At 42.4% G+C, this 23,763-nt stretch overlaps 2 protein-coding genes across 3 annotated transcripts; one reads left to right on the top strand and one right to left on the bottom strand.

The window, feature by feature from the left end:
- Positions 1-1,469: 1,469 nt before the first annotated feature.
- Positions 1,470-12,807, top strand: LOC311061458 (gamma-enolase; the record flags this gene model as incomplete). Of its 2 annotated transcripts, XM_084080108.1 has the most annotated exons (12): positions 1,470-1,554; positions 2,313-2,408; positions 2,890-2,948; positions 4,168-4,237; positions 5,362-5,495; positions 6,418-6,509; positions 7,957-8,087; positions 8,405-8,602; positions 8,697-8,898; positions 10,634-10,742; positions 10,945-11,003; positions 12,704-12,807. In XM_084080108.1, 12 exons carry the CDS (start codon positions 1,470-1,472, stop codon positions 12,771-12,773), a joined length of 1,305 nt encoding a protein of 434 aa, XP_083936234.1. In that variant the 3' UTR covers positions 12,774-12,807. The 2 variants fall into 2 exon arrangements, with proteins under 2 accessions (XP_083936234.1, XP_083936235.1); XM_084080109.1 differs by lacking the exons at positions 2,890-2,948; positions 4,168-4,237.
- A 2,569-nt stretch (positions 12,808-15,376) lies between these two features.
- LOC311061968 (triosephosphate isomerase) lies at positions 15,377-20,823 on the bottom strand. The gene is made up of 7 exons (XM_084080704.1): positions 20,662-20,823; positions 18,450-18,573; positions 17,922-18,021; positions 17,710-17,827; positions 17,197-17,282; positions 16,704-16,791; positions 15,377-16,511 (listed from the first exon to the last, which is right to left on the bottom strand). Exons 1-7 carry the CDS (start codon positions 20,771-20,773, stop codon positions 16,393-16,395), a joined length of 747 nt encoding a protein of 248 aa, XP_083936830.1. The 5' UTR covers positions 20,774-20,823; the 3' UTR covers positions 15,377-16,392.
- Positions 20,824-23,763: the final 2,940 nt, after the last annotated feature.

Here is a 23,763-nt window from a genome sequence, read left to right as displayed (position 1 = left end):
TACCATGAAAGCTCCGGCCGGTTGTATTTCCATGGCTTATCGTAAACAAACAATACATGGATTCCCATGACAAGGACATAGAAGGTATATTAAAAGCACATTTGCACCATGCACAGTCAACGCCCCAAAAGATCTCCAGAACAGTTTGGTGACAGTAGGTATGTAAAATGGAATTACTTGGTGATTATACGCATATGCAGAACAAAATGAGTCTTGGCACCATAAAGCCAAAGAACTCAAATTTCCTGCAGTGCTCATAACTCAATGGAGTCTCAGCGACATTTAACCAAATACAGTAAAGCCTCTCACATACAGCACAGCATAGCACAGCACAGCACAGTACAGCACAGCACAGCCCAGCACAGCACAGCACAGCACAGCACAGCACAGCACAGCAGAGCACAGCACAGCACAGCACAGCACAGCACAAATAGGTCATCTGTGATGTCATATTTGAGAAATACAAGGCATGGTTGGTTGCAACTGACCAGCTAATATTTTGATTGATGAGACAATAAGACTAGCACTGCAGATAGAGTGTGTTTGTGTGCGCGCGCGCACACGCACACGCACACACACACACACACACACACACACACACACACACACACACACACACACAGCTGTAACCATGTATAATCATTAGAGACAGGTTGGGACAGCTTTATGAAGCTTTATGATCTATCCCTCGCAGCATAATGGGTAATATTCATGAGCAGTGCCAGGCGAATGCACAGTGACCATCTAGTGGTGTGAGAGAGTATAACCTTTACCAACGACAGCAGAGATGATGGCTAACCTCAGCCAATGACAGAGATGCATGGACTACTGACATTTGATGTGCAGGAGATAGGACCAAGTCCTGCTGTACTGTTACACAGATACAGTATATACTGTACATACACAGACAGACAGACAGACGACAGACAGACAGGATAGTAAACAGTGCTGCAGCATGCTTCAGCAAATGTGATGAAAACGCAGTGTAACCATTTGTTGTGTGACAGCGACTCAGCATCCATGGTTTATAACTGCATCTGCATTCCTGCATGCCCTCATTCACTTCTCCCTTCTGACTGTGTTCTGCCAGGATGTCCTGTGTGTGCTCTAGTAAAAATAGACCCTTTCTCCTATTAGCTCTCTCTCTCCTTTTTCACTCTTTCTCCGTGTATCTCGCTTTCCACCCCTCTCTGCCTCTCTGTTTTTCTATCACTCCCTTTTTCTATATATCTGTCAGCCTCTGGTTTATCTCTCTAATTTGCCACGTTTCTCTCCCTCTCTCTACATTCTGAACCCCCTCCCTCCATATCTCTTCCTTCTCTCTCTGTCTCCTCCAATTAAGTTCAAATGTGCTTTATTGGCATGACTGTCAAAACAATTAGAAACAACCGATTAAAAACAGTCTCTTGTTTGCTCTTTACCTCTTTCTGTGTCTTCCTTTCTCTCTCTCTCTCTCTCTCTCCCTCAGGATGTCGATTGTGAGCGTGGTTGCCAGAGAGATCCTGGACTCTCGGGGAAACCCCACGGTGGAGGTGGATCTGCGCACTGAGAAAGGTGACTGCCAACATGCCTGTCAACAAGTATCCCCATCTCACTATGAACACAAGAAGGAAAGAAAGAAAGAAAGAAAGAAAGAAAGAAAGAAAGAAAGAAAGAAAGAAAGAAAAACAAACAAACAAAATCTGTGATCTTTCAATCCAAGTAGGGTCTCAATTCAAGTTCATGTTCTAGGAAAGTTTGAGAACTGGTTCACACTCCTATTGGAAAGAATGCTCAGAATCACGTAATCATATACATAGACATCACCATGTAAACATAAACATGCTATTCATGGTCGTCAGCCTTTGTTCAGCTGGTTGGTCCTATACAGTCAATAGAAGTCAGTAGTATGTGGAAAACTGTTTCTGTATGGTGATGACCTTCATTTGACCTCTAAACCAAGCAGTGCTCTGAACAGGGAAAAGGCTAGTTAGTCCCCATTAGCATCTCTGTTGCTCTTCTTCTGCCCTCCTTCCATCTCAATATCTCCCTCGATCCTGGTCTGTCCAACCTTCTAAACCTCTAACCACATTCCAATGCCTTATTTCCTTCCTCTCTCTCTCTCTCTCTCTCTCTCTCTCTCTCTCTCTCTCTCTCTCTCTCTCTCTCTCTCTCTCTCTCTCTCTCTCTCTCTCTCTCTCTCTCTCTCTCTCTCTCTCTCTCTCTCTCTCTCTCTCTCTCTCTCTCTCTCTCTCTCTCTCTCTCTCTCTCTCTCTCTCTCTCTCTCTCTCTCTCTCTCTCTCTCTCTCTCTCTCTCTCTCTCTCTCTCTCAGGTCTGTTCAGGGCTGCAGTGCCCAGTGGAGCATCAACAGGAATCTATGAGGCACTGGAGCTACGAGATGGAGACAAGAGCCGCTACAAGGGCAAAGGTGTGTGTGTGTGTGTGTGTGTGTGTGTGTGTGTGTGTGTGTGTGTGTAGGGAGAGCTGTCCTGTGTGTTATTACAGGGCCCATACATAACTCAAACCTGCTCACGAGAACAGAGCTACCTATCTTTATCTATTTAGTGTGTGTGTGTGTACGTGCATGTCTGTGTGTGTGTGTGTGTGTCGTGCGTGTATGTGTGTGTGCATGCATGCATGAGGTGGGAGGCATTTCAGTGTCCCAGTTTCCTCGTATAATATTTCTAAGTAGTTCACACAGAAAAAGAAAATAATTACAACAGCTTGTTTTGTTTCTCCTCCTGTTTCTCTTCCACGTATTTCATTTTTTGTGTCCCGTTTCTGTCTCTGTGCTCTCCCACTCACCTCCTCCGCTCTCCTCTCCCTTCTTCTCTTCCACCATCTTCCTCTTCTCCCCTCGCCTCTCCCTTCTTCTCTTCCACGTCTTCCTATTCTCCTCTCCTCTCCAGGTGTACTGAAGGCAGTAGGACATATCAATGAGACTTTGGGTCCAGCTCTTATAGCCTCAGTGAGTCACCACAACTCTGTTCATTGTCATTTGTCAGCCACTATAGTAACCACAGATAACGCACACACACACACACACACACACACACACACACACACACACACACACACACACACACACACACACACACACACACACACACACACACACACACACACACACACACACACACACACACACACACACACACACACACGTCACTGTTTACTTAATGCATGCACTAATTAACTTGTAATAGAGGGCATGTACACTTCACCACAGCTAATGTCACTTATTAACATACCTTTAGCCAGAGATGGCGGGGGCTCATTAATCATAACACCTGGTGTGGTGTGTAATAGCATTCCATGGCATCCACACGTTCCTCTCCCCTGTAGATGAGAACAAATGGACCTCTTACTGTTGGTGACAGCATCCATAGCATTGCTACAGTACAGATTAGCTTGGGCCGAGTGCCTATTGATTTGCAGATAAGCATCGCATCCCAGATGGGCCGGCAGGAAGCTGTGAAAATGAGATAAGGTCCATCCAGTTAAGAAAAGATTGATGGAAATTTACAAAATGGTGTGGGTGTCTGTTTATTTGCAAAGATGCTGTTTTACTGTACATGGTTATATGAACGTGTGAGTATACAACCTGCATGTAGGTGTATTCACACACACACGCGCACGCGCGTGCGTGCGTGCGTGCGTGCGTGCGTGCGTGCGTGCGTGCGTGCGTGCGTGCGCACACACACACACACGCAAACACACACACGCACAAGCCTGTCTGGATTTGTGGCCTTGCACGTCTATGCACGTGATCTGGACATGTGCAGCACTGCAGAAAAAAACTCACAGATAATTTATCTCTGGAAGTCAATTTGTTCAGAAGCAGATGGTCACAGGGTCAAACTTGTATTTCCCATTTATATTTGAATGATTTACTTGATGTTCTTAAAGACAGTGAGCGTGTCATCTCATTTCTAGTGCATGCCATTACTTTCATGCTGTGTATCACATTCACCTGAATTTGTTCAAATGTAAGCCTTTTTGGGTGTGGCTGCACTGTATTTATACTGTATGTCTACACTACAGTATATGTCTTTATTCATGAGTGTGTGTGTGTGTGTGTGTGTGTGTGTGTGTGTGTGTGTGTGTGTGTGTGTGTGTGTGTGTGTGTGTGTGTGTGTGTGTGTGTGTGTGTGTGTGTGTGTGTGTGTGTGTGTGTCTGTCTACAGGGCATTAGTGTGGTGGAGCAGGAACAGTTGGATAACAAGATGCTAGAAATGGATGGAACGGAGAATAAATGTAAGTCAAACTGAAAACATGAACTAAAATCTCTTTCGGCTGATCCAGCAATATACCATTGATGTCCATGTAACAAGCCTATATGTCTTGTCTTGGTATGGACGCTCTTAACTTAAAGGTAGGGTAAGTGATATTTTTTGGTTAAAACAAAAAGTATTTTGTTAAAAGGTTAAAATACTATATTCTGATAGTAATCATCGCTATAGAGTGTTTTTTCAGTAACAGGAGTCTCCCTGTCTCTCCAGCTCTTTAATAAACAGAAAATAAATTTTTCGGTAGGTGTCAAAATCTCAGCCAATCAGGAGAAAGTACCCATTTTTAAGCTTAATTTGTATAGTGCTCCAGTTCCAATTTTGTCTGCTCATTTCTTAGTGTCATCACTTACAATTTCACTTGTTTAATCTGTATCCTGATTGAGTTCTCTATCCTGATTGGATAAAATTGGACATGAAACTGAAACGAAAATGCATTTTCTCTTTTAAAAAGAGGTGGAGAGACATGGAGACTCCTAATACTGAACAAACACTCTATAGCAATGAGTACTACCAGAATATAGAGCTATTTAACACTTATTTTAACCAAAGCAAATCACTTACCCTACCTTCAACCAGTCAGCATTTTTGTACCGTCACTTAGTTTAGCAAATATCCTTATGATCATTTAGGCTAACGACTGTGGGTAGGCTATAAGAGGTGTCCCATTACATATGACACCTCAGAGGGGCTGTCGTCCTCCAGGCCAGGAGATCTGGGGCTGCTGTCAATGCTGTTTCTCTGCTTGGATATTCTTCAATAAATTGTCAACACTTCACCAGGGTTGCCAGATCTGCTTATTATAATTTCCATGCAATATTTTCAAACAGCTGATGTATATGTTAAAGTGCTCATGTGACCCATAGTCGCTTCTTTTGGGCTGGTTTTCCCAGACCTGGTTGCTTGTTTCTCTCACAGAATCTGGCAACTAAACACTGCACTTCGCCCTGACTGGATATTAATATTTTCCATACCAGTAGCAATAAACTTATCTCTCTATATGTTTGAACTGAATGTCCTCAACGTCATAGGGTTGATAATTATTGTTTCCGTCACTCTCCTAATCCCCCGTGTCTCTTTCTTCTGTTACAGCTCAGTTTGGTGCCAATGCCATCCTGGGGGTATCTCTGGCCATCTGCAAAGCCGGTGCGAAAGAGAAAGACGTCCCCCTGTACCGCCACATAGCCGACCTGGCTGGAAACACAGAGCTAGTGCTGCCAGTTCCAGTAGGTTTTAGTTCCACACGACTACTCACTTTACCCTTACTTGAGAGAACAACCTAGACAAGAGTTTTACTTTTTTCCTCCGATTCAGCCCACTCATTTCAACCTACTGAAAAATACAAGAGGTTTCATTCTAAAACACACACATTCTGATGTACTGATTCTGTGTTTTTTTTGTGGGTGGTCCACCCACCACACAAATGATAAATGTTATTTAGAGTAGTCTGCATGTGGGAAGTTAAAAATGAAACTCTACCTTCATCTCCCCACCGCTCTCTTTATGTCTGATATATATTTAAAGGACGACGTCACCCATTTTCAACCTATCGTCATATAATTGGTCCTCACTAATGCTCATGACAAAATGATTTAAAAAAATCTACTCTGTCTCATAGCAGAGCTGTGGACCCTTCAGAAACCTGCCTGTCAGTGACATCATCATTGGGCAGGTTTTTCAATATTATAACTAGATTTCAATATTATTATTATTTTTTTAACGTGAGAACAATGGTTTCCATTATAGCATGCGAACTTTCCAGGAATAGAAATCCTGCAGTTTATATTATAATAGAAGTCTATTAGCTTGGATATCCAATCAATGATATCACTGGTAGGCAGGTTTCTGAACTGTCTCTCCTCTGAAACACAGAGTGAGTAGACAAAAATGGCAAAAATATTATCATGAGCAGTGAGGACCAACTGCAACTGGTATATGAAGATAGGTTCAAAATGGGTGGCGTCGTCCTTTAATTGCATTCCGGTGTTGCACACCAAAAATAGCCGTTCAGTAAGTAACTCAGGCTTTACTCTCCTCTCACACTTTCTCTTGTCTACTACTGCTATACTCTTTTTTCCTTCCCTAACCTTTTTCCACTCCCCTCTTCTGTCCTCCTCTCCTCTCCTGTATCCTTCCTCACCTGTCCAGGCGTTTAACGTGATAAACGGAGGTTCCCATGCAGGCAACAAGCTCGCCATGCAGGAGTTCATGGTACTTCCTGTTGGGGCGGAGTCCTTCAAGTAAGAGTTTTGTAACATGACTGTCACGATATGAGACAAGTATGTTGGACCAAAGTGTAGAACCACACAGGCAGGCAGGCAGGTCAAGTCGAATGATGATTTATTAACAGAAACTCACAATACAAACTTGCATTATAGCAGGACATGCAATGGCAGGATCATACCATGACATCAACTATAAACTGGCAAATGCATATTGGACACAGGGAGGTTTAAATAGACACAGGGATAACCAGACACAGGTGACACACAATTACAATCAACACTGGGATTGGCTGGGGCACAACAGGACACAGGTGGAAAACAATTGCAACGACATACTGGTGAGACAAGACAGGTAGCAACAACTAGGGCAGACAGGAAACACTAGGAAAGTACTACAAAATAAACAGACAGATCAGATCATGACAATTACACTGTATTCATTTTTATTTTTTAAAGATATTTATTTGGCTTTTTCCGACTGTATTAGATAGTACTGTAGTCTGACAGGAAATGGGGAGAGAGAGATGGGGAGTGACACGCAGCAAAGGTCGTCGGGATCGGGATTTGAACCCGCAACACGCTGTCAGGCTGGTTGCCCGGACCCTATAGCCGTCAGGGGCCACATTACACAGTATTAAAGCTACAATCTGTCAGTTTGATGTCCGTTGTCTCCCTCTCCCAATGGAGAGAGGTAATTGCAACAATGTCAGAACTACAATACATAAGGCAGCCTCATCTATAGTGTCCAATCCAGTGCTCGATAGTGTTTGCCATGATTGTTTCTCAAAGCTATAAACAATTCCGCCCACCGACTTGGACGCCGTGCTCGTCAATGCACAGGGCCGCTGACTGCTCGGTATTCACACGGGCACTCGCCTAGCAGTCGCGCAGACACGCCTCACGAAAGGCCTCGACTCGTTGTCGGTGCGCCAGCCTTGACAGCATAGCAGTGAAAACAATGGGGAGCGTGGGTTGCGAAGTGTGCTGGTGCGAAAGACAAACATGCATCCCAGTGCACCGTCTGCTTCAAATAACTTATTGACATAGTAGTAGGTGTCCTATCTAACACCAGAGTTGAAATTGCTCAATGTAAGGGGAGGCAGACAACCTCCAACCACTGCAGATATGCTGGTTATATTGTGGCAACATACTCTACGATACAGAATTGCGGATTGGTTAAAATACGTTTTTTGTATTAATCAACCCATTAAGACCTGGAACGCATCTGTGTCACTTTAGATTTCTTTGGCTATTGAAAAATAGCAGATACACAAGCTCATAGCGCGGCACCGAGTGCCGCGCTATGAGCTTGTAGATCTGCTATTTTTGAAAAATCTTGACTTTTTTTTTTCTTTTTTAAACTGTCTTTTTAAAGAATCGCCTCAGGTCTTAATGGGTTAAAGGCAGATGATTAATAAGTTAATGACAGAATATTTTTGCCCCCCCCCCCCCCCCCCCGCAGGGAGGCATTGAGGATAGGCTCAGAGCTGTACCACACATTGAAGGGGGTGATACAGGAGAAGTATGGCCAGGATGCCACTAACGTGGGAGACGAGGGAGGCTTTGCCCCCAACATACTGGAGAACAGTGAAGGTAAGGGTAGAGATGGAGGAGGTTCAACTCTTTCCGAATACCTTTTCATCCTCGTCTCCTCCCCTATCTATCAATCACTCCCTCCCACCCTCCTTTATCGCTATTTATTTTCCCCCATTCTCCTTCCCTCTCACTCTCATCCATCTCCCCATCCCTCAATGCTAACCATATTACCCGTCTCTCTCCCTCTCATCTCTGGTTACCCTCTCTCCCAACATCGCTCACTTCCCCCTGGTGTCTCATCTCTTTCTCTCTCTCTCTCTTCCTTTCTCTCTGTCTCTCTCTCTCTTTCTTTCTCCTTCTTCGTCCTCCTACAGCTCTGGACCTGTTGCAGACAGCCATAGAGAAGGCAGGTTTCACAGAGAAGGTGGTGGTGGGGATGGACGTTGCCGCCTCGGAGTTCTACCGCGATGGAAAATATGACCTGGACTTCAAGTCCCCGCCGGATCCTGAGCGTCACATCACGGGAGAGGAGCTGGCTGACATCTATCAGGGCTTTGTCAACAACTACCCAGGTTATTACATTAAATGTAAAGTCGGCTCCAACCAAAAATCAGCCAACTGTCATTAAGACTTCCTTTCTTTCTTTCCTCTTTCCTTCCATTGCAGTGGTGTCCATCGAGGACCCATTCGACCAGGATGACTGGGCGGCGTGGTCTCGCCTGACGGCCCAGGTGGGGATCCAGGTTGTCGGTGACGACCTGACGGTGACCAATCCCAAGAGGATAGAGAAGGCTGCAGAGGAGCGCGCCTGCAACTGTCTGCTCCTCAAAGTCAACCAGATAGGCTCTGTCACCGAGGCCATACAGGCGTAAGGGCTTATGTTATTCACTTTACACTGCAAGAGCAACAGCACAGTCAGAGCCTCAGTGCCCAGACTACGTCAATAAAAGCTCATCTAGAAATATCTGACATTTTACAAACAAGATTTTGGGTTGTTGTGAATCTTCCATTTAATTGTGTAATCATTTATGATTACCTTTGCACAATTTGGATGGGAAATCCTTTTGAAGCTTATGGATATACAGTAGGCTATAAATGATATGCCAGTGGAAAACAGCTCTGAAAGAAATATGTAATGTTTGTCAAGCAACATTTCATCATGCAAGGGAATATGAATTAGCAAATTACAAGTGCAACCACAGGGTCAGATCGTTCATAATACCCAGACAATAACTTCCTGACAACCCATTTGAGCATTACGACCAAATCTAATTAAAAAATAATCAGCTCTATAGCTACAGACTGTTGTGACGATCTCTTGGAGAACAAAATACAGCTGAGATGGATTATAGCAGAACTTGCCCTTTAAAGGACAACTTTGTTTTTTTACAACCAATGTTTATGTTTTAGATTGTAATTAAAGTAAATAAAAGATGAGCGTTAAAAATTTTTCATTTACTGCTTTCTATAGTTATAGCAATTTTCACAATCTTTTTTACAGTGTTTTCACAGTGGGCGGGGGCATTCTGTCCGGTGGCTAAATATGTATTTTTTTAACACAACAACCCAGCGTTTTCTTTATTATTATTTACAGTAGCTCTTCTAGCCCCCAATAACTCAAATCTGGCCATCACAGACAGCCGGACCTTTTTTATTGTGTAAAAAAGGCATATTTAGCCACCGGACAGAATGCCCCCGCCCACTGTAAAAAATATCGCAAAAAATGCTAAAACTATAGAAAGCAGTAAAAGAAAAAAAAATTATACTCATCATTTATTTACTTTAATTACAAGCTAAAATATAAACCTTGGTTGTAAAAAAACAAAGTTGTCTTTTAAGGAATTATTCCTCCATGCAAGGCTGTATGTAACCTGTTCTAACCAAGGACACCAAGTATGTATGACCTATAGAGAATAGCTGACCTGCTATCAATCACACTGTATAGGGGACACATGTGGACACATGTGCCCTCCCAAGGACACAGATACACAAACACACAGTCATCCACTCTACTGTCACTCATGTCTCTGACACTATGTTGGCCTCCAGGTACAGGGCACACAGTGTGTGTGTGTGTGTGTGTGTGTGTGTGTGTGTGTGTGTGTGTGTGTGTGTGTGTGTGTGTGTGTGTGTGTGTGTGTGTGTGTGTGTGTGTGTGTGTGTGTGTGTGTGTGTGTGTGTGTGTGTGTCATCAGTCTTTCAGTGTGTCACTTAGCTGCATGTAATTTATTTATTAATCATGGTCCAGTCAGAGCAGAGGAGGAGGTGGTGTATGTTAGCACCAAACTGGACTATAAGGACTGGACAAAATGATGACCCCACGAGTCAGTCCACAAATAAAAAGAGCAGATCTACAAGCTCACAACACGTTGCATTGCAATACGCTGTGAGCTTATATATCGGCACTTTTTGAACATGTTCGAAAGCACAAAAAAATGTCATGTCATCAGCATGCATGTTGTAGGCTACGTCTCTCTCGCTCTTATTATCAGTCTCGCTCTCTCTACCTACTCTCCCTGTCTTTCTCTGCCTTCAATGTCTCTGTCAAGGTGCAAGCAAGTAAACCAAGAGCTCCTAAACAGTCTCTCTCTCTCTGTCTACAGGTGTAAGCTAGCCCAGGCTAATGGTTGGGGAGTGATGGTCAGCCATCGTTCAGGAGAGACAGAGGATACCTTCATAGCTGACCTTGTAGTCGGCCTTTGCACTGGACAGGTACAAGCACGCACGCGCACACACACACACACACACACACACACACACACACACACACACACACACACACACACACACACACACACACACACACACACACACACACACACACACACACACACACACACACACACACACACACACACACACAGTCAATGTTTTGCTATCAATCCTCCTTTACTTTTCTCCCTCTCTTTCTCAGATTAAAACTGGTGCCCCCTGTAGGTCTGAGAGACTGGCAAAATACAACCAACTTGTGAGGTTAGTGCTGGAAAAGAATCTCTCTCTCTTAGACTCACGCACACACGCACGCACGCACTAACACACACACACACACACACACACACACACACACACACACACACACACACACACACACACACACACACACACACACACACACACACACACACACACACACACACACACACACACACACACACACACACACACACACACACACACACACACACTCTGCATGATAGGAAGGCACTGACATTAGAAGTTTAAATGGGATCAATACATTTTAACTAAATCTATATATATATCTACAGTATGTACAGTATCTGCCATTGCTATCTCACAGTATCTCTCAATATGATTGTCACATAATCATAATCAACTAACAATGTGCTGGTCATAACAATTTGCAGATTTCCATGTGTCGCATAATCCATCGTCTTCATAGTTTATCTAGAACATCTTGCGAAACAGGGACACAGTCTGTCAGCAACCTGTCAACCGTCCCAGAGCTACGCAGCTTAGAGCGTTAGACACGCCCCCCCCTCTACTGATGTCATAACCAGTGTCACCCATGAGTGAACCATACAGTCAGCAGACTTGTGTGTGCTGTGCATGCATGCATGTGTGCGTGAGTGCATGCAGGGTAGGGGGGGCACCTTGGATTTGCTGCTCAAGTAGCTAAACTAATCCCATTGGAGTTCACAGGAGAGGGAAGGTAAGAATGAAATGGAGCAGAGAAAGAAATATCCCTGGATAAGGGACAGAGAGAGAGAGAGAGAGAGAGAGAGAGAGAGAGAGAGAGAGAGAGAGAGAGAGAGAGAGAGAGAGAGAGAGAGAGAGAGAGAGAGAGAGAGAGAGAGAGATGGTTGAAGGAGGGTGAAGGATCAAGGGACTACATTTAAAAAAGTATATGTACCTGTATTATATATACATATCATTTATATTGCAGCCTTTGACAGATGGACAGTTTTCCAGCAGAGCAGTATTTTCCAACAGAGCAGTGGGGAGTGGAGCACCTGGTGGTATATATATATATATATATATATATATATATATATATATATATATATATAAACCCAGGTGCTCCGCTCCCCACTGCTCTGCTGGAAAATTGTCCATCTGTCACCAAGACCGCAGTAAGCATGTTGCTGTGGCCAAAGATTAAAGAAAACACGGTTCAAGAGAGGTAACGCCTAAATGATCTACACAGAAACAACTATAGACATACTGTCACTGATGAGGAGCTGGAGTAGGCTATGTCTTTCCTGAAATAATGATCTCTTCAGGAGGACAGGTAATGACTGAGTAAGTAGGTCATGATGCACTTTACTCTTGAGGTTGTGTGTTTAAATCTGGCGACTTGTGGCAAAGCAAATGTCTCAAACCAGTTAGCTGTCACTGTTTTTCTCTTCAAAAGTACTGTCTTTATTACTAAACAACAACAATCTGATATTTCAGGACCTAAATGTAGTATCTCTCCTACTGTTTAATTAACAACTTTGGCTTATATATTTTGTTGTAAAATGAATAGGGAAAACGGCGCATGCGCAAGTTCACAACACATTGCATATCGATATTCTGCTATTTTCACTATTTAAAAAAATAAAATAATTTGTTTTAATTGTCAGGGACACTTCGACACATAGACTAAGGCCGGGGGAATACTTTTTTTTAATTCACCTTCTCCTTTCCTCTCTCCCTCTCTTGTTTCTCTCTAGGATTGAGGAAGAGTTGGGTGACCATGCTCGCTTTGCAGGCCATAACTTCAGGAACCCCAGTGCTCTGTGAGACCAAACCAGACAGACTGACCCACAGTCATTGACTGAATGATTGATTGATTGATGCATTGATTGATTGGCTGACTGACTGAATGAAACCTGAATGAGACTGACTGACCAGTGAGTGACCACCTACTAAACGACTGACTGGATGAATCGCCAACTGACTGACTGACTGATGGACGGATGGCCGGACAGACGGCCGAACGGACGGCCTAGAAAACAGAACAAAAATGGCTAAAAACGTACTTATATTTTGTGTCCTTGAATAATAAATAATAATAAATTAGACATAAAACGTGACCCTGTACAAAGACAAGACTGCACATGCAGATTCAGCACCACATAGGACAAAGAAAACTGAAGCAAAAAGACTAAAGAAAATTATGCACTGGACTCATAGCTAGGGAGATGCTGTACGCACGCACGCGCACTCACATTCAGTACACACAACACATACACAACTGCAGTGGAGCTACATTAAAACAAAAAATCACGAGTCAATAACAAAAGCCAGAGATGCACTGTTGTTCTAGTATTCATTAAAAAGTCCTCTATTAATCCTCCACTAGTACTGCAACAGCCAATGCAGTGTATTGGTTCATAAATGTGTGCTATTGTACATAAATGTACAATGAACAGGCAGATTGTCACACACAGCTCTTTCAAACTATCACATGCCAGGCCTGGCTCTTGCACCATCTGATGGCTGAAAATGGAACAAAACTTGACATTTTCCATACCAATTCCTCTCAGAGGTGGTGCAGCAAGGTGAGCTAGCCTGCAGTAAAATAAATAAATGAAAAAAGTTGGGACTGGCTACTGTGTCTCTAGAACATGAAATCAGACAGATATGCACTGACATGATGTAGAATAGCGTAATGGAGACGAGATGGCAGCATTTTAAACTGTTAAATGAACAGAGTTTACAGAAGAAACAGGTTGACTGGCCAAATAAAAAGAGCCATTTTCAGGGACTGACTGAAATATAGTTGATGGGGATCATGCACACGCACACACACACACACACACACACACACACACACACACACACACACACACATACATGCACAAACTCATACACACATGTAGACAAACAAAAACACATGTTGCACATTCTTGCGCTCACTCACCCTGAACACAAAAACTGCACTTGTCCTTCCCGATCCTGCTCTTTTCCACTTCTGTCCATTTGTCTTCTTCGCCTGTCCTCTTCTTTACTTTTCTTCTAAGTGTGGTTTCTTTGTTTGATGGCCCTCTCTCCCCTGATATGACCTGGTCCCTCATGCTTGAAGATACCCCTGACCCCAATCCCTACTTTCCTTTGGTTCCCACTGAATGTCAATAAATGTGTTTAAAAAGAAGAAAGGAAATATATTTAAAAAAAGAAAAGATAATATAAAATATGAAAGCCTGTCATCTAAAATAATGTGAAAATATGTTAAATAAAAGAGATGGTACTTTACAATTTCAATCACAACAGATTGGTCTTGTGTTTTGTGTAATCATTTAGAACCTTGACTAGAATTTTAACACACACTGATATGAGTCCAAGAGTGGCAGCCTAATGCAGTGGTAGGGAACCCACCTGGTAGGTAGGTAGGTAGGTTGGAAGGTTATTAATCCTGAAGGAAATGTCACTGTTACAACAGCAATTGTAAAAGACAACAGAATAACAAGAATTCAAGATTAAAAAGGGTAGGGATAAGAAGTCAAAAGATTTAAAAAATATATATATAAACTAACAAAATATTTAGATTTAAAATATAGACTTTATAACACAATATGCAAATGTAGAATAATACAATTGTACTCAAGAGCTCTTAAGTAGAATTGCATGTGTATTGTATGGGTGCGCAAAAGAGCAAATGTCCAGGTACATAGTATGTCTGTGCTTTTACGTGTGTGTGAGTGTTTGTGGTTGATTGCAAGTCCAGGCATTTAATCAGTCTGATGGTGGGTGTGGACCTCCTGTGCCGCTCCACGGTTCACTGTGGCAGGAGGAGTCTGTTGTTAAGGTGCACGGTGCACCTTTGCGTGTTGGACTACAAAACCCAAGTTCAAAATCATGTGCATGCCCTGTTGATGTCCTCAAGCCCAGACCAAGACTCAAGCACTGTGTTGATTCAATGCTGAAGATATTATCCCTAGTCTAAATAATACTAATATATTCTAACTATTACTCTTAAACCCTGTGTTAAGCCCCTCTATCCTACAGATATATTGTTTTCTCCACCAGGGCACCAGGTTACTGCAGCACTCCTTTATACTGTAGATGCTGATGGCCAGCTCTCATTCAAATATATTCCTGATTCAGTAGGCAGTGTGATCTGCCTACTGAAAGCTGTTGACCTGACAACAGCTCTCAAACTCAGCTTTCCTCAAATTCCACAACAGCCAACATTTCCTGCTTATCAGAATGTGACCCATTACTGAAAATGTTACAAATTTATAGTTTTGACTGTCCTACTCTAAGCTCACTCAGTCAGAACGAAAACAACATTCAAGATTTCTTCTTTGTCCCCTTTATTCTTCAAGTAATTCACAGTCTTCCTGGACACCAGACAGCCATTCACTGGGAAACCTGAATGATAGTTTAATCAACCAGAGGGCATATGAAGGAAAGGAATCACCCAAATGCCAAATGGCCAAATGGATGCAACAAAGTGCCTAATGGATTCAACAAAGGCCATATATGCCATTGCACATACGAAAATGAATTAAAGTTATGACAGATTATCGTTTCTTTATGTTTTAGATATGTAGATTTCCAACAGGTTTCCCAGCAACATTCTTTTCACCATAAACATGTAAAACTTCTCAAAACTCACAATAAACTGGTCCCTTTTACAGTAGTGAGCACACATCAGTGTCAAACACAACCTAGTGCTTATTAATAATAATAATAACACAGTAGTCATGTATTTTAAGTAAAGATAGATTGTAGTTATTCTTGTTAGTATAGTGGTACATTGTTGCGCTTGTATTTGTTGGGTCATTTCACAATAACTCCACTCCTCAAAACTGACCAAATACCTGTAAATTGACCCAAGTTTACTCCATGTAAGGCTTTTATCATGCAAGTAACTACTGGGTTACCGTTACTAGTGCAGTAGACAGTGAAACAGGCTGTAGCTTATTGAGAAACAACATACAGGAGCAACACTGATCAATCCACCATCAGACACTTAAAGTAGACCAGTGGTTCACAACGCTGGTCTTGACAAGCTAGAACATTGCTGCTTTTTATTCTCTCTACTCGGGACTAATTCATTTACAATTTAGACATTTACCAATTAGGCCCTGGAATGCAGGTAGAATAGTGAACCAGCAGTAATCTGGGTCCACATGAATCAGAGCAAGACAACAGAAACCAGGGTTGAGTGACCCTCTAACAACAGATGATATAAAAAGCATGAACATTACTTTAGTTTTAACTGTTTTCACTGTATTTCAAATTTCAATATTTCTCATTGATATTATGTAAAAATATCTATCCGACAGGGTTTGCCATCTCAGCTGTATTATGTGGATCACTCAACCCACCAACACCTTGAAGAAGAACACCTCTAAAGAGCAGCATTGTGATTGGTTAGTTTCACTGGGTCTGGTCAGTTGTGGCGATCGTTCTATGCACGGGCATTGATGATGTCAACAAACTCAGGTTTGAGGGAAGCTCCGCCCACCAGGAAGCCATCTACGTCACCCTGAGAGGCCAGCTCCTTGCAGTTAGCCCCAGACACGGAACCTGACAGGGATAAAGAGAGGGAGGGAGAAATAGCGTAAACACAGAGAAAAAGAGAGACAGACATCAAGATATAAACATGGAAGGCCTGGAGAGAAGGGCTCTAAAAGACTCTTTCTGCCACTCACCATGAAACGTTCAGTTAAATTAATTATAAAAAGGTGTTTCCTTATTTAAATGATGCTTATCACTTACCTCCGTAGATTATGCGCAAGGTGTCAGCTACGTCCTCAGAGACGTTGGCTCTCAGCCAGGCTCTCAACTTCTCATGGACCTCCTGAGCCTGGACACACACATTAAATTTGCTTTATTTATACATACAGGAGAGTAGAGACTGAGACAGGAAAATAAGAGCAGAAAGAGGGGGAAAACAACACAGGTTTCCACAGACAGAATCAAACCAGGGACTATAAGGTCAACACACAGTCTGGCCACTCCAATCAATTAATTATTATTTTGATGGCCATTTTTCGTAGTTTTCTTTTGAGAGGACAGTGGAGAGGGACTGGAATTTGGGGGTAGAGAAGAGAAAGACTTACAACACATGGCTCTGGCTGGAATCAAACTGGAGTCGTTGCAACCATATGGATATGGTCACTGCACTGAATATCCCCTACGGAAGCACTTCGTGCCTTCATTTTTTAATAGCATTTCCTACACACTATTAGGTGATGGAATGCTGACATACCTGTTCAGGTGTAGCGGTCACTCCAGTACCGATGGCCCAGACTGGCTCATACGCCAGCACCACCTTCTCCCAGTCCTTCACATTATCTGCAACATACAAAAGCAGCACAGAAATAACAGCAAATACCGCATCTTAGGTGGCAGAGTAGCCCTGCTTGATGCCCAGAAGCCTAAGCTCTCCCTTGGCCAGAAAGGGGATTCCCCTTCGACTCCCCCAGAACTCAGAAGTGCTTTTAGGATATTTTATTGTCAGGCACGGGCAGCACAACAAATGGGCGTGTTTGGGTGTGGGCCTTCCTCAGCGTATCAAATGCACTGAAGGCGGCTCACGCCAAAATGCATCTGTTCTGCTGCCCGTGCCTGACAATAACGTATCCTAAAAGGACTTGAAATGAGTGCTGTTGATCTTTTCCTTTTAGTGGAATTCTTTCTGAAGCATGCACCCGGCAAAAGACTGTTGTTTGATAAGAGTGCTGCCATTCCTTTTGAAGTTGCTTAGTATCATGCACCGTACCAGCGATAACCTGTGTCTGAGCGAACACTACTTCGTCTGTGGTGCCGGCCTCTCTTTCCTCCAGTTTCTCTCCGATGCAGGCGATCACACTCAGGTCACTCTCCAGGGCATGGGCCACCTTTATTTAAAACACATAACAGACAACCGTTCTGGACTTGTTGTGAAAACAAGAAAAACTAAGTAAAAGAAGAAAAGGGAAAAAAAAGGCTTACCTTCTGTCCAATCAGCTCGTCGCTCTCCCCGAAGACATGGCGACGCTCGGAATGTCCCAGGATCACCCAGTCTACCCCACAGTCCTTTATCATGGCCGGGCTGGGAGAGGGATGGGGTGGAGTGTGTGTGAGAGAGCGAAGCAGAGATGAAAACAGTATGTCAAGGGCACAAAGCAATGGCAGTCCAGTGAAGTTCCCCTTTTGTTTTTTTCTCCAATGACATAGACAGTAGCCAGGAGACACTAAGGGTAGAAGTTGTGGGAAGGCTCTGGTGGGATTGCATTTCAGATCACCAGGATTTAGGTCGAAGACTAATTTATGTTTAATAGCACAATAATGATGCTCACCCAAAATCACAGAATTACAAGCATTATTTAATATTTTTGTAAATCTGCAAAAGGTTCAGATGAGGCACACAAACTTTTTGCTATCATGATATATGGTTACCCTTAAAATTAAAAGTTCAAATGCCAGAACAAAAGACTGCATGATAACCACTCGCTACCAGATACAGTATTGTGTCCGTACCATATCTCACCAGTGAAGGCTCCTTTGGTTACTTTGTAGCAGTTCTGGGCAGCCACACCAATTCTAGCATCCAGGTTTGAACGGGCAAAGTCCAGATATATGGATGGGGCGCCACACACTACCTCTGAGATATGTACAGAGAGAGAGTGAGGGAGAGAGAGAGATTGGTTGACTTTATTTGATGATTTAAAAATGCATAAAGCCACCACTGCGGCAGTGACACACCTACTGTACATTTAGAGCAACCGAGAATGAAAATGCAGTGAAGCTCATGTGTGGTCCTCTGGGACAGGGGGCAGGGTACTGCTGCAGCATACACTAGGCAGGCAAAAACAGCACCAATAGAAAAAACATCACAATTTCTGTACGTATAACTAAATAGTTCCATAGTTATGTGTTGTTTTTTGTTCTGAGTGAAGACAAATAACCCTTCAGGGACAATGAAGATTATTATTGCAATCAAACTAGAGTACTATTGGCCTACGTTTTAGTCAATCTAAAAAAAAAAAGCAAGCAAAAAAGTTAAAACATCTTGAATACATCTATGAATCCACACTGCACTTTGGTTATGGTAGAATTCCTATCCTTCCTAGGCTGATAGATAGGTGGAAGCTAACCATCTCTTCAAAGCCAAACGGAAGCCTCTTTTTGTTGCTTATGCTTTGCAATAGGTAGGACACATGTTCCATAAAACTCCAGCCGCATACAAAATAAATAATTTAGTTTTGCCCCATATAACTCAGTCTGGCTGCCTCTCGAATAGTCGTGAGTCCCCCTCACTCAGCTTAACCACTTAAACCCTATACACTTTTTTACCTCCAACCCAATATTTTGCATAATGTTCACCACAGAATAGGGATGCTAGGGTTCATGTGGTTGAGAAACTGACCAGATGTGCAGGCCACGTGCCCTTCATTATTCTAAAAAGGTCAGCCACATCTTAATCCGAACCATACTAGTGGCCTATAAACCAATGTAGGTGCTTTGAGTTAAGATGTGTATGATGAGTTTAAGCAGTGTACAGTTAAGTAACTGATGTTTTTTGTGACGTCTGCTAATGTTTTAATCTGAATTGAGAAATGTGGTCTTTTTGTCTAGTTTAGAACCTTTAATATTGTTCTTACTGTAGCAGATGGAGAGAGAAACGTTTGTCTAATGAAGGAATATGTTTTTGCCATGTCATGCCAAAAGGGCAAATTTAAATAGACAGAGAAATAACTTTGTCTATTAATTATCCTTTTTTTTTTGCACCGTCATGCCAATAAAGCACATTTGAGAGAGGGGGCAGAGAGTTCAAATCCAAAAAAAAAGCTACACCCGAAACCCTTCCAAGACACTGCAAACCTATTAGAATTGACCGTTTTAAGTGTTAAAGCAGCTGCAGACTATCTCAATCAAACAAATAATCTGACTTTTAAGTTTATTATGTCCTTTCTGAAGTGGTTGCACAACAACAGTGATGGAGCGTCCAATGTCACAGTAGCATCCATCTCCCAAGTTGTTGAAAACACATTCAAATGAGGGTCCATGGCTGAAATACAGATCCATGACGGTCTATCACGGGCTCGACGGGCTTTAACAGTGCGGGAATCGACAGTTTGAGTCATAATCTTCATTTATACAGTCTATGGTCATAATAGGTAATAATAGCCCTGATACATGACTGTAATTTATTATATGACAGTCATGGATGAACTTCAACAGTGTTTGTCCCGTACATCTATATAAACGTTTAGTTTTAAAATATGAAGTGCTTATCCCATGGCCACGGATGTTAAAATTATGTTCGGGCCTTCAGAAGTACCCGTATTTACCCTATTGTTCAATAAAAAGCATTTTAATCCAATCGGTGGCCATTTTCTCCGTATTTTGTCATTATGCATTCAACTACGCGACCCTATCGGTTGGGAGGTGTATTGCACTCTGATAAATTATAACTGTATGAGAAAATGGCCACCAATCGGATTAAAATGCTTTTTATTGAACAATACGGAACATGCAGGTACTTCTGAGGGCTCGTACATAATTGTAATATCCGTAGCCATGGGTTAAGCACTTTAGATTTGAAATCTGAACGTTTATGTAGATGTATGGGTCAAACATGGGGAAAGTGGAAACACTATGTTGAAGTTTATCCATGACGGTCATCATGATAGATGACCGTCTTGGATCCATGGCTAGGAGTCATAATGATGACAAGAAAAACGTTTACCGGTTTCGTCGTTCAAGCTGGCGGTGTTGAGAGTCGTCATGAGTTCACCAAGGCTCTCTTTATTGCCGTTCATCTTCCAGTTGCCTCCAACGAAGAACTTTCTTGACGACATGTTTAGTTTGTTGCTGGTAAATATCGACAGAGGCCCTGCAGGTGCTGTTGCTTCTATGACTCAACTACAAGTAAGTGGTGATCGGATGCGGATGATGCGCAGTATCCTCCGTCGTACGACGGTGTCTTCTGCCAAAATAGCTGATATGCAAGCTCACCACACGTCGCAGCATGACACGTCCTGGGCTTGTAGATCGGCTATTTTCGGCCCGCCCCCTAGCTGTTCATTGGCGGGCTGGGATGACCCCTCCCTCCTCCTCCCGAGGATACCCAATAGCGAGGAAGCACTTAGCCAATGATCCCTCCCAATCCCCCTGCTCTGTTTGGGATCAATTCACTTTGCAGATTGCTGATCCGGTCTGGGCCTCTAGAGCGGATACGGAAACGGTGTATGCATGTTTGTGTGGGTGTAAACGACCAGATACAGTAGGCGGGCTCCAGACAGAACCACACTGGTTAATTCGGAATAGAAACCAGGCTTTCCACAGTTGGTGACGCGAGGTTGTGATGATATAGACAGACGAGACGACTGCGACACGCGCGCGCGCGCACACACGCACGTGCGCGCATGGACACACACACACACACACACACACACACACACACACACACACACACACACACACACACACACACACACACAATTCAATTCAATTCAATTCAAAGGGCTTTATTGGCATGAGAAAACATACGTTTACATTGCCAAAGCAAAAAGCACAATACAACAATACAGCACACACACACACACAGGGTACATCCACACACACATTTTCAAAATATCCGTTTTGTCATTTTTTCTACTTTTTCAATAACGTGAAAGACACACACAGGGCCAGGCACAACATCAGAGGGAGCTGAGCTCCACTGATCTCGTTCAACCCAAATTCGGCACAAAAAATTGGGTTAAATTCGTTCTACTGCTATGCCACCAAAATGTGGAATGCCATACCAACAGACATCAAAAAGTGTGACTCTTAAAGTCCTTACTCTCCTTCAAATAAAAGCACAGAGGCCTGTCTGCAATTTGTAACTGGACTGGTCCTAGAAAAGTCTTTGCTTAACACCAGAAATGACCCCCCCCCCAGCGGTTTACTGTATGTATTGCTATTATTGTTGATGATGTCTTGTATATTATTGTATTGTATATTTTTAAATGTCTTGATGAATTGAATACACAGGACCACAATCGAAACAAGCCCTTCAGGCTTTTTGTTATCCTTTTAGCATCATTGTATAATTGTACCACTGTACTATTTACAAACTGTTAATAAAGTATTCAATCATTCAATCAATACTTCTCTCCCTCTCTTTCAGACTTGTATGGAGCTCCAGCTCCCTGTAGGTCTGACTGGCAAAATACAATCAACTTGTGAGGTTTGTGCTGTTATTTTTACTTGACCAGGTAAATTCATTCTCACCTTGATTTTGATCATAAGTTACCGCTTATATAATATGTGTCTTTGTCTATATCTTTTTTCCCCCGCTCATGTATATATCAAGTGCAAAGTCATGCAATAATATGCAATATATATATATATATATAGGCTATATAACACCTGTCCTGCAGTATAAGCTGTGCAATGCTGTGTTTGGTTAGTGTAATAGTTGACCATGTCTCATTCATCACATAATGCACTAACCATTGTGTGTGTGTGTGTGTGTGTGTGTGTGTGTGTGTGTGTGTGTGTGTGTGTGTGTGTGTGTGTGTGTGTGTGTGTGTGTGTGTGTGTGTGTGTGTGTGTGCGCGCGCGCGTGCATGTATATACAGTTTAGGCATTTAGCAGACGCTCTTAATCCATATATATATATATATATTTTTTTATATATACATATATTATATATATAGCAAATACAGAGACTCCAACATGGTATTAATGCAGAATTCTATGTTTATTAGAAAGATTTTCAACAAACATTTCATATTTTTTACAGAGGTACTGCAAAAGTACCGTAAAAGTAAAGTACTGTAAAAGTACTACAAAATGCAGTTGCATCGAGTTGGGCTAGGAAAATATACAGTTACATTTGTAGGTCCAAGGAGCCAAAAACTCAGTTAACCACCTTTAACGTTTATTCCCTGAAGAGAAAGACTCAGCATGGCTGCGTTGCACAGTCAGCTCACCTGGTGGCAGAGTGACACAGAGCCTTGTTTTTTTGATGTACATCACCGGACATGCATGGTGAAAGGAATGGCAGCCATCTTGGATTGAAATCATAAGGAGCTCTGGCTCCATGCTGGTTAACAAGCAGCCAAAATGGCTACTATTACCTGCTACTCTTGCATTCCTGTGATACACATACTGTACACGCTCTGGATATGTGTAGCCCAGGAAAACCACTGTACATAAAATCTGCATTACTAATGTGTCAAGTTACCTATAAAATACAAATAAATTTACATATCGAGCCTTTTGACTACATAAAGTGTGGGGTATATTATACAGGTCAAATAAAAATAGATTGGTAACTCTAAAACTGATCAACAGTAATGTGTATTTTGAATTCATTTTATTTTTCTTCATTATTGTCCAAAAATCTACATGTGTTTAATTGCCATTCTCACTTTGGATATTACAATAAGAGCATTTCTTCCTCAATAATAATTTATCATTTCAAATAATGTGCTATGTTTCCTCTTTTCTTCCCCCTGTCGTTTAGCCATCATCTCAGCAATAATAAAACTGTCCTGTACATACAGTGGGGTGCATCCTGGACGTCTTTCTGTGATGCCATTTATATAACTGGTTCTATGGAGTCCCATTCACAACCATTCAGATTTGCATACATACAGTAGATCAGGAAGAGGGAGAGTGAGAGAGGAAGATCAACTATGACCAAACCATTAAAGAACGCATCCTCTTGATATCTCCGTAATCCTAACATAGTAGTTGCTAATTTGCACCATTTATTTTCTCCTCATCTCTCCTCTCCTTCCACCCATGCCTCCCAGTCTCCTCTCCCTCTCCCAGCAAGCTCCTGTGGAGGACCAGC

Source organism: Gymnoscopelus microlampas, assembly GCF_963454915.1.
Source record: "Gymnoscopelus microlampas genome assembly, chromosome: 15".
NCBI lineage: Eukaryota > Metazoa > Chordata > Actinopteri > Myctophiformes > Myctophidae > Gymnoscopelus > Gymnoscopelus microlampas.
The sequence above is the reverse complement of the archived record's forward strand: the minus strand, read 5'-3'. Positions and strand labels throughout refer to the sequence as shown.

Excerpts from the sequence above, each read along its gene's own strand:
- LOC311061968 (XM_084080704.1), bottom strand. The coding sequence starts at position 20,773 with ATGTCGTCAAGAAAGTTCTTCGTTGGAGGCAACTGGAAGATGAACGGC. Across the intron at positions 16,792-17,196 it reads TGACCGCTACACCTGAACAG|GCTCAGGAGGTCCATGAGAA; the intron begins GTATGTCAGCAT and ends GTGTGTGTCCAG. Across the intron at positions 16,512-16,703 it reads CTTGCGCATAATCTACGGAG|GTTCCGTGTCTGGGGCTAAC; the intron begins GTAAGTGATAAG and ends TATCCCTGTCAG.